Below are 15920 nucleotides of genomic sequence, written 5' to 3' on the forward strand. Positions count from 1 at the left end.
CAAAATGGAAGTGCCTCTCTCTCTTAAGCTAGAGATACTTGAATGGCCCTTCAACTTAAAGAGCCTACCCAACACTTTTAGTTGGACAGTAAGTCTGCCCCTGGGCCATGAATAGAAACAAAAAAACCCTGCAGATTCTGGAATCCAAGGTAGACAAGCAGGAGGCTGAAAGAACACAGCAAGCTGTTAATTGGATATTAATTGGCCAATCCAGGAAATATCATTGTTTCCCATGTAAAATGGGATCATAACCCCCATCTGACTCCAACACTGGGGTCCTGACCAAACCCCAACATTTAGCAGTCTTCCAACAACTAACATTTAGATTAAGAGGCTTATAATTTCTAATTTATCTATCTTGCTCTTATGAAGTGGTGGAGTGCTTTGACAATTTTCTAAGCCATGTGGAAGAGTGATTTTTGAGAGATTACGACTGAAGGTATGAACAACTTCCTCAACTTCCTTTAATACCCTGAGGTGGAAACAGTCAGATCATAGCACTTCAGATGAGTCTTGATCCAAGACAACTGAAATATTTTGTAAATGCTTGGCCATTATGTGCCATGGCAGTGGGAATAGCCTGGCAGCTGTTCTACATTAGCCAAAAAATGTAACTGAATTAATCACGATCGGATATCTTCCTACAGTATGTGTGAATAAAGACCCTCTTTTTTTTTTCTTTCTAGTACGTAGTTTTATTTATTTTTAAAAGTACCAGGTTTGTTAAGAACAGAAGCCGGTGAGGATTTTGCTCAAACATAAGTAACCTAAACATTGTGTTATGTAGTACTATTCTTGGCAAACTAATATTGTACAATATATATGTTTCAAATGCAACTATTTAATTATTTTGTGATTTTGTTTTGGAGCAGAAAATAATATGTATTTGTTTTAAATTGTCTTTCAGGTACTTTTAGATTGAAGTATGCCCCTCCATCTGAACGTATGGACTCAGCAGACTAGCATTTGGAAATATGCATTAGCATGTATCACAATGTGCCATTGAGTAAACCAATAGCAGGTACAAAGAAAGATGCAAAGATGTTTTATGGATATCTTGACCTGCTAAATTAATTTCCTGCTGTTTTTATCCAAAGGTGCTTTTTTAAACAAATTCTTATACGGGAATAGAAACTACACTACGCATGCACTAGCTGTAAATATAACTGAGTTTCGAGATGTGTTGGCTAAAACCAGAATCAGTGTGTTTAGCTAAAATTGTGCAATGACATTGCACGAAGAAAATGGAATGTATCCAGAACTCTTATATAACTATGGATATTCCTATAAACTGTAACAAACAGCAGAACTATTTTCTTTTTGATAGCCTATTATTGTACAGCTTTACAAGAATGGAGAAAAGGGGGAAACCTCCAGAGGGAGGAACAAGAAACTTGATGAAATAATTTGCTGTTATATTTACAATGCAATATTGATGGAGCACAGCAGAGTTGACCAAAGCACTCTCATCTGATCACCAAGTTAGGGAAGACGTTTGGAAAACATTGCTGAAAGAACAAAAAGACTCTTCCATCTCTGAGAAGATGCTTTGAGCCTAGATTTGGCTGGGTGGGAAAGCTTATATTTGTTTTTGTAAGGTTCTTCAACTTGTATATTTTTAAGAAAGAGTCCTTTACATGTAAAAAGATGCAAACAAATATTTTTTTGTAAAGTAAGTGTGTTTTTTGTAGAAACATTCTGTCAAGTTCTCCTGAATCAATTTGTCATGTTTACAAGTATTGTGCGTGCGTGCGTGTATACAGAAGAACCTTTACACATGTCCGTATTTAAGGAGAGCATTGAATATGTCTGTATTTAAGGTGAACATTGAATTAGTCCTGCAACCTGTAACTTGGATGAACTTGCATTTCACACTAAGCAAAGTCAGTTTACTCTTCAGTGTGAAAAGGAAGCCTGTTGTTTTCTGTCAACATGTGGAACATGAAAATTGATGTTCGCTTATCATCCATGAGAAGGAAATCTTGGTTTACTAAAGTAAAAGTTGGAAGAATTTTTCTTCAATCACTAAGAAATCCATTTATTTTGTGCTTTTTCAGTCCCCGATTTGTAAATACAGATCTATAACTGTTAGATATGGAAGCTCTTACTAATAGTAGCTCATCATCTTGTCTCTATGCAAAGTGAAAGCTGAAAGTTCTACACAGAACTCCATATAGATGCAGTATTATTTCCATGTGATTGTATTTTGAGTATAGTGAGTTGAAATGTTGCTGCAACAAATTAGTATTTTTACTTAATTCTTGAACTTGGAGAATTGGCATTTAGAACTTTTTTTTGTTACCTGTAGTTTTACTGACCAGTATGAGAGGAACATGTTTCAACATAGAGATGAAGTGAGAGGATTTGATATGCACCATTACTACTTGCCTTAATTAACTTGAAATTAAAGCCAGTTTTCCAAATAAATTTTAATACATTATTATAGGATTAAAACAAAATCTTCTGGGTAGCTTTTTTGGTGTAATCCATACTTTTGCTGGAGATGAAAAGAATATTGTTTAAAAGTTAATGCAGAGGAATTGGCTTTGAAATAAATGTGGTGTTCTCATCCATAGCAATGCAAGTGTTGGGTAAATAAACAGTTGCTTTTATTTTGGTAATTCCTGCACTTTCAATGCTTTGTAAACCCAAGTTGGATATTCTACAGAAGCCCTGTGTAATTTCTACACTGTGACCCTTCATGTGAGGTGACTACTGCATATCCCTGAGCATAAATGGCAACTTTTACCAATCATATACAAACTATACTTACCAATGCACAGGAATTAATATGGAGCATTGTGTTCTTACATTTTATATCTGATGTCAGCATCATTTCACAAGATAATGTTGGCTTCAACATAATTTGAGTTTCAAAAATGTGATTTGGGGTTGAGAAATTACACTCTTTTCCTTGTTGTTCATAATCCAATCATCCCACAGTTATTCCTGGGACCAAAGTTATAAGTCTTTCAAGTGCTTTTGTGTATTCTGTCATTCAAAATCTGACAGTCTTTTTTTTTAATCACAAATCCTTAGTACCGACCATTGTTACATTGACATAAAACTTAAATTGCCCCATCATCATCCTATCATAGCATCACTGGAGCAGAATGTTGTATCCTGCTTCCCATTTATAATGCAGTGGAAGAAAAAGTCCTATATGAAATACCTATACTAGGCTGGCTATGATCACATTTTGAAGTATCAGAACACACAGGCCTATTTTAGAAATTTATATGACTGTTTTATAATTCTGGTGAATAAGATGGGCTTCAAAATTAAATAAATGCAAGCTTGGTTAAAGGAAATGATGGCCAATTGGCCTTGTAAACACAGGCAGGTTAATGTTTCATAGCTACCAGTTACACAACCAATAGCAGATATGATCATATACAGCAATCTGTGTATGTATCACGAAAATGTTTGTCCAAATTATGTGACTTTCTGACAATTGTTTGAAATGGAGAAATTCGCTCTTCTTGCTCTCTCTCCCCAGTAAATTTTCCTTTGTAATTGGAAATGTCCACTGTGAGAACAAACATTTCAGTGCAGACTTGCAACACCAATTAGAATTTTAATTGGTTATCTTATTTATTCAGGCTAAAGTTTTAAAAGAAAGATATTAACATACTGACTAGACACAGATTTGTATTATAATAAACTCACAATGAAAAGTGAATAAAAATTTACCAGTGTAGTACAGGTATACAAAGCCTGCTGCAAAAGAGGCAGAGACGCAACTGGTATAAGACATTGCAACTGCCACAACACTTAAGGATATGTTTTGAAAACTTACACTTGACATGAGTGCATTATGGCCAGATAATTGGATTGATTTATCAAAAAACACCATCTCCCTTACATATATTCACATGATCTTGAAGTGCAAAAAGTTCAATTTCCAGCTTAAAACCTACATTTCTTGTTGTGTTAAAGAATGAATGTAGAAAATGAACCGTAGGATTGCTTTTGTTTGTTTGACGAGGATAATTTTAGTAGCTGTCTGTATATGTCTTTCTCTTTTCTGTCTATGGAGTGTGTGTTGTAAAGATAAATTGTTAAGTTCCCAATGTCCAAATGATTAAAGTCAGAAGTCACATGATGCCAGGTTATAGCCTGCCAGGTTATAGCCCAACAGGTTTATTTGAAATCACAAGCCTTTAGAGCACTGCTCCTTCATCAGGTGAAGTCTTCACCTGATTAAGGAGCAGCGCTCTGAAAGCTTGTGATTTCAAATAAGCCTGTTGGACTATAACTTGGTGTCTTGTGACTTCTGACTTTGTCTACCCCAGTCCAACACCGGCATCTTCTCAAACGATTATAGCCAGCATTGAGCGAGTTCTAATCTCCGGAAGGTCCAAGTTTCATTCCTTGTCTCCGAGTATGCTTCACATGTGCTACATGTGGCCTGTTTCTCTGGGCTGGTGAAGATTTTGAAGGTGGAAGGAGAGGAGGTAGGGAAATCATCAGTAGTTTAGATTTCTCAATACTACTCAATGCGTCCTGATGGAAGGTGTTTATTTTCCAAGTGATAATGGGATCATGCTGACGGTAGTGCTTACTGTGATTGGATAGCCTGCAATTTAAGCTTGTGCATAAAGAATTTGAGGAATGACAACTTGAATAAAGTGTTGGAGAGCAACTGGAAGCATACTGGAGAGATGGGATTGGAGGCAGGCAGAACTGGAAAGAATTGGACAAAATATTGTATGCAACTTAAAAATTTCGAAGTTATTGTGAAAGCCTGCAACATGTTCCATAATCAATATATTTCCCAGCTTTTGTAAAATCGCTGAAGTCCTCAACTTGCAAGTGACAGTATATTAATATATATATTCTATCAGCAATCTTTCATAACATATTTGATCCCTCGTGTAGTTGCAGAATTTCCTTGGCCTGCTGATTAGTTTCCTATCTTTTGTCCAAGTTGTTTGTTATTTATTTATAGAACTTGTGCTGGTTAACTGTTAAGATGTTTTTGAAGAATTAATCATTCATTTTAATGAGCTTTGTAAAATTATGGATGTCGGAGAACCCATCTTCAATAATTATGGATACTGGGCAATGGTTTAACAGCACTATTTTCACTGAAGGTTTCAAATAATATTTGAAGCATAATAATCTGAACATTGGAGATGCAGTTAGAAAATTCAAATAATTTTAACATTTCTATAATTTTATTATGTACTGTGTAGTTGTGGTGGTTTTTATCCTTTTTGATTAATTTCGCCAACAGTATGGCATACATTTTGCTTGAGATCTTATGAGTATTAAATCTTTGTGATGTAATTAGTCTGATTTATCATGTGATCTACATTTGATTACCAAAATGATTGTTTAATGAATTAAGAATCTCTCAAATTGTGGCAAATTTTCCCCACTTTGTTCACGATCGGTTATGTTTAAAAGTTAATTGTTCAACATTCTTGAAGTGAAATACTTGCAATTTTCTATTTACAGTGGTATCCTTGTCCCATTTTGGAAATTTTATGTTGGTACAAAGCTCTATTTAATGCTTTCACTGTCTACACTGCAAAATTAACAGCTTTTCAATCATTTACCTTCGTTTATAGTACCATCTGTTAATACGCATGTCCCTGTTTTAAATTTATTGCATTTTCAATGATTTATGCTATGTTTGATTTGTCTTCTTTGTGGAAAAACTGTTCCTCATTGGTCTAGTTGTATTGAGTCCAAATGGAAGTCGTAAACTCCTAACTACAAAACTTGTTTTTTTCTGTAAGATATCCCAGCATGATTAAGGCATTGGCAGTGGGGTAGATTTCAGATTGCTTTGCAGGCATAAAACTGGTTTTGCAGATTAACTACATATCATCAAAATAGCCTAATTTTTACTTACATTATAGCTGAAATCCAGTTTTATATCTGCGTAATAACATTGAAAATCCACCCCAGTGAATCATGCAGTGACAGGATAGAAGTTATTTCTATAATTTCACATGACTTCTTGACCTTAAGTATACCTCCTAGCAGGAAGCTGATATGCAGAAGAGTATATTATGCAGTTATGACTTAAAGGAGTAACGAAAAATGATTTGCAGACTTTAAAAATGCCCTGTATTATGACCACTAAAGTTCAGGATATTCCTTTTCAATGTTTAATGTGCAGATGGTTGATTTTAATTTAATATTGAAAAGTGGATTTGTAAAATGATACAGGTATAATTCGACCTGAAACAATTCAGCTAGAATTTTTCTGTGCTTATGAACAAATTGCTATTTTCTTCAATTTTAATATTAAATTTCTAAAGAAATAATCAATTTTCAATTTTTTTATAAATGGTAAATTTTGGTCTCATTTTCAGGTGAGAGATAATGGTGCTGAAAAACAAGAGTTTTTTTTATTTTTGACACAAAAAAACAACTTAGAATTTTCAAGTGGTGTATGACATCAACCAGATGAAGATTAAAAGCCTGTGTACACCTCCCAACAATGTGCCTTATTTCTAATATCAGAAACATGTATGCGACTGAACCAGTTTAAATTTTGCAGTTTATTGTGAAACCATCATCATCACCCATGATTACTCAGAATTATTCAACAAAACCTCACATAACACTTATAGCATCATTTCAAATCATTTCTAAGAAGTGAAAGGATTACATATTAATCCAGTGCACTATCACCTTCTTCACAACTTTGCCTTGTCAGTGGGAACAGATTGATAAACCATGGTTTGGTACCATTCACCTGCATTTACCAGTTTGAAATTGATTATTTACAGGCCCATACCGGCAAGCAGCGCCTGCCCAAACCAAGAAATTTGTAGTTTAGGGGAAATAAGTCCTCAAAACACATCAACATTTTCGATGTAGACTACCTGCATCACTGAAAGAGAAATTGAGACATACCACAGTGAGTGAGGAGACCTACGGTGAGGTAGGAGGTTGGGTTTCTCCATAGGAACAATTGTAAACTTTTTTTCAAAAGAAATCCATCAACTTGGCATTGCCAGTTGAGGGGGCTACTGAAGAATTTTGTACAGGGCAAACTACTGTACAATAAACAAGACCCACAAATTTCAGAGTGAGGCCAAGGGATATACAAATTAAGGCCATCTCGCTGATAATTTCACTGCTAAATTTATATGCTTTTCACCAGTTTAAATAACACATACCAAATTTCTAGCAGTTTCTTTTGAGAGTACTACATATTTCTTATCCAAGTTATACTGCTAGTTTTACACAAGTTTGTTCAGGAAATACAGGGCTTTATTTTGATAACTTCTGCATTCCAATTTATTTTAACAAAGCCAATTAATTCAAGGAACGAAAATGTTAATTTCCCAAAGAGCCACTTTGAAATCTATAAACCCTAAGTGGAAATTGAAATGATTTGACACTACCTACCTGCCCCAGCCTGATTTCTATTTGTGTAGCCTCGCACTTGTCTTACATAGTTTGTGTTGATGTAGAATTAAAACCATTTTGAAGATGATGTAAAATTTTGTAGTGACGACTTCTTCCAGGAAATGATGACTGTGAATACACTAGAATCAAATAAACATTTTTGTTAGCAACTTTGTAGATTTGTATGGCTTGAAAATTTTGTTTTTCACCCAGTTTTGGATTTTTCCTCTTTTTTTTTTTTCCTTTTTCACTATCATTTATTTTGCTTTGGTCAGAATGGGTTGATGGATTGGATTGAAAGTTCTTCGTGTTTGCAGTCACAGCATCAACAGGATCATTTGATTAGCATGGTTAAATGAAATAAGTCAAAGTTTTATTTTCTCCCACCTCTGTGGTGATACTCTATTGATTGGTCAATCCAAAAAAACCTGATGAAACATTGCTTAAGATAAGTGAAAATACCCTTTGGATATTGATTTTCTTTAAATTGAAAGTAAGCTTTTTAAACTGCCATGCAGAATAGGAGTAATATAGTCATGCTAAATTTATTTAGAGACTGACAAAAATGTCAACATATCGCTAATCCGTACCTTCTAAAATCAAGTTGCATCACTTGTTCATACGACTCATTTTATCTCAAACTGTTATGTATTAAGTAATCACAAGAGGGACTGCATCAAGTGAGCTTTCTTATGGTTAATTTGTTGAAAATGTATACATTTTGTATAGTAGGGGATGATGTGCTGATAAGAATATTGGAAATTTGCTGAGTGGCACATTTATCAAGATAACATATTTCATTCACTTTAGCAAGTACCTTACATTTCTATATGTGCCAGGTTATGATGCCTTCTCTTTAAGAAACCATTTCTCATAATGGAATCTGTTTATTGTTGGTCCATAGAAAACCTAGATATTTTGGCTAGGATTAAGTTACACTACCTCTAAATAAATTATAATAAAATTTCATTACGTGAATTTCACAACGTGTTGTATCCCAGGTTTGCATATAAGAATTTTGAGATACATTTCTATTGCCTATGCTGCAAAATTTATCTCTCATTAATCCTCATTCTCTAATGCAAAATTTAAAATTCTAAATTGTCTAGTTTAACATCTTGTATTTATAATTTATCGAAGATAAATACATTGAAAATCAATGCAAAATTATTAATGTTTTTACTTTTTAAAAGAGCAAACACATACTCGTAATATCCGCATGATTTTTGAGTAAATCTTATGCTATCATTTATTTTGATCCCACTGAGCTGGGGTTCTGGTCACAAGCAAACTAAATCTGTTCAATGTCAGTATTTTCTCAATATTGTGACCACATTAAAAAGTAAGATTTCCTTGGCCCATGACATCCCATAACTTATCTAATCAATGGCTCTTCACAAGGGACAGTGCTGTATTGAGTTATAACTTCTATTTTTGTAGTGAAAGAAATGCACTCAAAATTTGTATTTGCTTTAACTGAGATGGTTGCATTAGGGATATTTGCCATTGTCCTACTTGTCCATGCAAAATATAGGTTTAAAATCTTTTAGAACTTGGTGACCTTACCGACTAAATTTATGGACTGCCAAATGAAAGGATCGGTAATTCAGAAGTCTGACATTGACCAATAGATTGAATTATCTTCCTTCATTGGGTAATTTCTGTATTTTCATGTGGTAGTTGAAGAATTAAGGTGTTGCGTTTAGACAGTATCTAAATGAACACAGCATGGTATTTATGGCATTTGTTATTTGTTTTGTTCATTTAGAAACTTTTCAGAAACTGATTTGATTTTGTAATGCAGGCAAAGGCATTTGTAATGATATCTGATACAAATGATCGAATACTGTAGAGAATCAATTTTGTAGCTAAAACTAACATTGATTCTAAATGTGTCAACACTTGTTAAATTATTCCTAGTTAACAAGCTTGATTTTGAACAGGATTATTTTGTTTTGTTTTTTCCATTTATAGCATTCCACTAATATATGAAACTTGCAATAACAGAAGTAGCACTAAACATTCAAAGATTATTGGGGTGTAAAAGTAGGATAAAACACTACTCACCTCTTCAACACATAAAGTTGCCTTGCTTTGTACAAATTAACTTATGTGGTTATTCTCTGCTTCTTAATGCAATAATTGTCTAAGATTTTTCTTAATTTGTTTTTTTTTTAATTGGTATTCCCATCATTGGAATATTTTATATTCATTCCACCTTTTGCTTAGCATTAAAAATAAATTGTGTAGCTTTGTTAAAGGTTTTTATTATTTTGTTTCTTATCTGCAAATTTTCTCACTGCTCACCATATGCAGTAAAGTAACAGGAAAGTATCTCCCATGCTAATAATCAGTTCCAAAGAGGCACAGTAGGGCTCCATCATTTCCCACCACCCATCACCCCCACATTCGCTTTAGTGAAAATGCCATGCACCTCTACATATTCCATAACACAATGCACAAGGGAAAGTGAGCACGTTTTGTTCCATTTTAATGGTAGAGTTCATTGGTGTGCGGCACATAATGGCACTGGATTGTTTTTTTTAAGAAACAATTTTCTTAAGAGTTTTGTAGAAGCTTTGACGTCATTTGTAGCCCCAAACCTTTTATAGCTGCTTACAAGTTGCTAGTACTTGCAATACCTGACAGTTCTTAATTAAAATTTGTGGACCTCCGTTCATGCAAATTTAGCAAATGAAGAACCAAATTTTCCTTGTAAAGCAATTCAGATGTTTTAGGTGTTTCATTTATAATACCTATTAAATTAGACATTTATCTTCTTTCCATAATTCTCTGACAGTCTTTGTTTAAAGCATTGGGCTAAAATACAATTGCTTTTGCAATTGCTCTGCTAAAACTGTTCAAACAAAAAAGCTGGAAACTCATGTATGCTATCCAAATGAAGGAAGCCATTGACCATTTGTTTTTTCAACCTGATGTCAGAGCATTAGGAGTTTGTATTGAGTGCTCTTTTTCTCAATGCCCTTGCTATTGTCTTGAATTGCTAAAAGAAGCTTTCAAAATTCTGTTTTCTGGGGAATGTTAACTTTTTTGCCTTATTACAACAGTTTGCATCATCATCTTTTTCATCCTTTCTATATGACCACTTTGTCACAGCTGAAAATCCAGGTACGTTTTGTGTGCTATCATAGTCATCACTACTTTCACCAAGGGTTGACTGGACTTGTCTACTTGAACTGCTCTAAGTGCCATAATTTACAAGTGCCATAGAAAGATGTTGTCCCATTTGAGATGCAGTGTTGTAATTGCATGGTGGCATGAATGCAAATGGCAAGACTGATGCTTTTCTTTTGTATTCTACTAAAGAACTTGGACAGGCCAGTTTTACATAGGCAGTAGTTTGTGCTGGTAGTCGTTTGCTTTATTCCCTTTTGTGCAGTGGCTCCTAATATTTAAGGTTGGAAACATAGTGAAGCTCATTTTGAGCAATTGTGCATTTCAGTATATTTAATTTTCTAACCATTGTGCATGTAACACTAGTATCGAAAAAATGTTGCATTTTTATAAATATTTAAAGCTATTATGCAACTGATTGAACTCAACATGGCTCTTTCACACTTTAATTTGTTTTTATATTTTATGACTTTGTTAATGAAAGGAACACAATGTACATTTGTAGAAGAATACATTTTTATCTTTAAGCCTTGTTGTATTGTAAATGCCAGTACAGAAGAGCAATAAAAATATAAACAGTCTATTGTTTTTTTTCCAAATACACCAAATACACACTTGACCTTGACAGCATGAAGGGATAGAAATAATTGTCAAATTGTCTTGTCAGTTATCTTCTCCAAAACCATGAAAGAACCTACATTAAACTATAGTCACTTAAATTGTTTAATACTAACAGACTAAATAGCAGACACAAACAGTTGTGAGGACAAACACACCATAAGAAGTAGACATGTGAAGCTCAGAAATATTCAAAATTTAAATTCTGGCACTCAGAATCGGCATCAAGTAATTATGTTGCAGCAATTAGATTTAGTAAGATTTTTTAAAAATCTAATGTATAGGAAGAATGAGGGAGACAAGATGGTAGAGGATGTTGCTTTCTATACAAAGGATCCCTGGAAGGCTACATGAGACAGTTTGCAAGAAATGATATAAAAAGGACACATTCTGAATTTAATATTAAAAGCTGGGTTTAAAAACAAGGCAAGCAGTAATGGACATCTTGCACCTGAACATAAACTGGGACTACGTTGAACTTGTCAATAATGTCAAGAAACCTGCAAGGGGCACTCCTTTCAATTAACAGCGCTATGTCAATTTCAGGGACGTTCATAAGTTTTATGTTATGCAATTCTATGTTACTCACCTTGTTATGTATGCAGCATGCCTCAGTGGGATCACACCACTGGGATTTCTGCTGCTGGTATCATTTAAGGCCCAGATGTGCACCAAATCAATTTCTGCCTACTTCAAATAGGCCTCCATAATACTTGTAGTGGAAAGCAAATGAAAAAGAACACCTGAAGACAAATAGGTAGCATAGATGAGACTTCATGGGAAATCAAACTATTTGTACATTGTTACTTTACATTGAAACCCTTCTGATCAACTGCCATTGTAACTGCAGCTACAAGAATCAAGGGTGCCTTTCCTTGGCATCATACTATGTTAGAAACCAACTTAACAAGTGCTGCTTTTTTACCTAACATCCATGGACATGCCACATGTTGGAAGCCTTCAAACAGGTGAAAATGCTTATTTTTCTTTTTCTTAAATAGACAAATGAAAAGAAAAGCTGGATTTGCTTCTGGGAACAAATGGGCTGCCTGCCTTTTCACCAACAACAAATTTCCAGGCAATGAAAGGTCCCTTCATACCAATTTGAATCAATTATCAATTAAATCTTTTCTGACGTGTCAGAGTGCACCACTGTAATGTGAAGGTGATATTTCTCCTACTCAATTTGTTCATCTCTCTCATTGGAAGAAGGCTGCCTTGCATTCATCATATCTCTTCTTTGCCTGCTCCATTGGTGCAGGACACAACATGGTAGGATCATGACACTTACAACAACCCGTCTTCCCCCCCAAACTGATCCTAGAATTGGAACCTCAGCTGCAGGAGACCTACTGTCTGCTCCACAATGGCCATGATGGAAGAATGAGCTTAATTGGACCTATGCAAGCCTCAGTCAGAGTTGTGTAATGGAGTCATCAGCCATAGTTGCAGAGGAAGCCCTTGTCTCCCAGTAACCATCTGTGTAAGGCATGCAGCCCTTGAAACAAAGCAGGAACATAAGAGTTCTTGTATATAAGCATCATGGTAGTTCACAGGTTACCTGATGCAGGTGTTTAAAATGTGGTATCAAGGCTTATAGAAGACTTGTACATTGTTGGAATGAAAGCCTTTTCTGTTGAGTAAGTCAGCTGAATTATATGGCACTTCCAAAGCTACATGTGTACAACCTTTTGCACCCCACACCTTATGTTCGCAAAGCCTTCTGCCCAGGATGCAGGACTGACCTCGCATGGGGAAATGAGATGCAGTGATATGATCTGTCACAAATTGCATCAGCAAAAGCCTTGAAATGTTTGTGGGTTGAAGATTGAGAAATCCCATACAGGTTCTTAATGGATCCTTGAAGGCAGCCAGTTGCCTAAAAATGTAATATGACTGACAGCTTGACAGCCACCAGAATAGGTTGGCCATTGACCCTTTCAGGTTACAAGTCCTGCTCCAGCAGATGACCACACTTTAATGACAGTGTTTCAGGTTATCCTCAGTCTATTATAATAATGCAGCTCATTCATCTGGAGGATACTGCTTTGAGAATAATAGACTCTGGGTCTCTTGTACTTCCTCTGCAGCCTGAGGAAACTTTTCACTGGATGCCTTCATTTGGAGGCTGTTTGACAGTTGGTGGTGCTTAGTGATGGCCCTTGGCTCACAGGCACAGTTGTTCCTCCTCAATTTCTCTAGATTTTCAAGCATGTAAGTTACATTGATGTAGGTGAATCCACTTGTCATTAATCAACTAACCTATGTGGAAAATATCAAAAACAATACAGGTTTTAGTAATGTAAGCAACCCCCAACCCCAATAAGGATAGAATTCCCCGGTCCTCACATTCTACCTCACCAATCTCCAAACCCAGCACATCATCGTCAGCCATTTTCGCCACCTCGAGTCAGACCCCACCACCAAAAATATATTCCCCTCCCCATCTCTATCTGCATTCTGAATTCTACAGAATTCCCTCATTAGGTCCATCCCTCATTAGGTCAACCCTCCCCACCAAACCCCTCTCCACATCTGGCACTTTCTCCAGCAGCCATAAGAGGTGCAAAACCTGTGCCTACACCTTCCCCCTCACCTCTGTCCAAGGCCTCAAAGGATCATTCCAAATCCAGCAGAGATTTGCTTGTATATCCTTGAAACTCATTTAACTAAGTCCAGAGCTCTTGATGTGGTCTCCTTTACATTAGAAAGGCTAAGCACAAACTCAAGGAACAGTTCAGGGAACATTTCTGGTCTGTACGCGGCAACCAACCCCACCTTCCTGTGGCCATCCACTTTAACTCCCCCGATGACATGTCCATTCTGGGCTACCTCCAACACCAATACAAGGAAATCCTTATCTTCCACCTTGGGAGCCTACAACCACATGACCTCAACATCAAATTCACAACTTTCCAAATCTCATCTCATCTTCCACCCCATTCCAGATCCAACCTTCCAGTGCAGATTTGCCTGCTTGACCTCACCTACCTGTCATTCTTCCCTCCCACCTATCTGTTCCACCCATCCCACCAACCGATCACAAAGACCTCCTACCTTCACCATTGCCATCTCACCATTTATTTCTCAGCCCCCTTCCTCCTCCCCAGTCCTGAAGAAGAGTTGTGCCTGAAATGTCAACTCTAAACAATCAGTATCCATATTACACAATAGATAATTTTTCATAGCTGTTGATGAATTGGGACATGGAGGACTCTGACAAGCATGCTTATGGATGCCTGCAATTCACCTTTGACATAGCGGACCTTTTTCAGATTTATACAATACAAGCACAAAGTATGAATACAGCAGGAGATTGGGAGTGTGGTAGGGTTACTAAAACTTCACCCCACCCCCAAAACCTCTCTCAACACCCAAGAAAGGCAGCATTGCACATAGGAATCTTCTGATTCAAGATCAGCTCCACGTTATTGGACAGCCTGTGAAACCCTGGATTTTATTTTATGAATCGTGGCCTACAGATTATACTTTTAGGATTGCCTGTGATTACTTCTGCTTCAGAGAGATAACTATAATCAATTTGTAATGACCAATGTATGATCAAGATTGATTTTGGTTATGATATGTATGCCAGATAATTGGTCACTACAGGCATTTCACATGCAAGACTTTATTGACAGATGTCTTTAACCTGTACTTTTTAACCTTATTAACATAATAGGCTCTTGAAGGGCCTCTACCATTCCCCCACCAAAATCTGAAGTAGAGGCTGGTTCTCAGAGAAAACCACTTAGTCCACCCACTTTGTGTGTGGTGATAATCATTATTCCTTTCCATTGTGCTTTGAATGAATGTCAACTGTCATGATACACTCCTGTAACCCACTGTCTCCACGCACTATTGTTTTCCACCCTTATATGTTGAGTTGCCTCCTGTTACTATGATCCTTTCTGTAGTGCAGCATTACTGTCTACAGTCCCCAATTTCCCTACCATAATGGTGGCCCCTGATGATGCCCATCGACTTTCTGAACAGCCCTAATTGATATTTGTGCAGCTCCCCACTGACTTACTGTGTATTCCTGGACTGGTTATACTTGACCTGCATGACTTCCCAAGGTTCATTCCCTGAACTGTAATGGTGTGGAATCCCCTGGCCCTGATGATCCAAGAGGCCGACTAGCCATGTCCAAGCCCCTGAACTATGATTAGACACCTGCCCTGACTAAGTATAGTCCAATTAACTTGACTGAAGACTATTCTCCTCGGACGTAGAGATATGGTCATTTGGCTGAAGCATATGCAGTGTGTTTGTTGCTTAAAGTGTTAGTGCTGTCTGAAGGTATGAAATGATGTAGCATGATGCAATAGACAACATATCCAATGTCTTAATTGATCATTACTAACAACCGTGACAAGCTACCTAACTTTGTGTCTCTGTCTAAACAAAATGAAAAGCAAGACAGAAGTATGGTGAGCTTCTAGGTTCTGAATGAGACAACTAATTGCAAAAAGCCAAGCAAACAAAGAGCCATGTGCCGCACTCTGCATTGATACATGATACAAGTTCCTGTTCCTACCGTCAAAGCTGCCCAGCACCAGCATTACAATCAAAGGTACCACTATGCTCCAAAATTTATTGATGTGGTGAGATATAGTGTGAGGCAGAGATGGACTATGATGTGGTGAGGCTGGTTATGTCCAATGCCAACCACTGTGGATGAAAGATGTATAGATTAGATTAGATTAGATTAGATTACTTACAGTGTGGAAACAGGCCCTTTGGCCCAACAAGTCCACACCGCCCCGCCGAAGCGCAACCCACCCATACCC

General features: G+C 36.5%; 1 protein-coding gene across 1 annotated transcript in view; it reads left to right on the forward strand.

Moving 5' to 3' along the window:
* zcchc14 (zinc finger, CCHC domain containing 14) overlaps positions 1-4156 on the forward strand; it is a 126711-nt gene extending 122555 nt beyond the window's left edge. The window contains exon 13 of the mRNA XM_072596135.1: positions 908-4156. Within this exon, the coding sequence (XP_072452236.1) occupies positions 908-963 (56 nt within the window). The 3' untranslated portion in view covers positions 964-4156. The remainder of the gene's footprint in view (positions 1-907) is intronic.
* The last annotated feature ends 11764 nt before the right edge of the window (positions 4157-15920 follow it).

The sequence above is a fragment of the Chiloscyllium punctatum genome, chromosome 26 (assembly GCF_047496795.1).
Source record: "Chiloscyllium punctatum isolate Juve2018m chromosome 26, sChiPun1.3, whole genome shotgun sequence".
Lineage (NCBI taxonomy): Eukaryota > Metazoa > Chordata > Chondrichthyes > Orectolobiformes > Hemiscylliidae > Chiloscyllium > Chiloscyllium punctatum.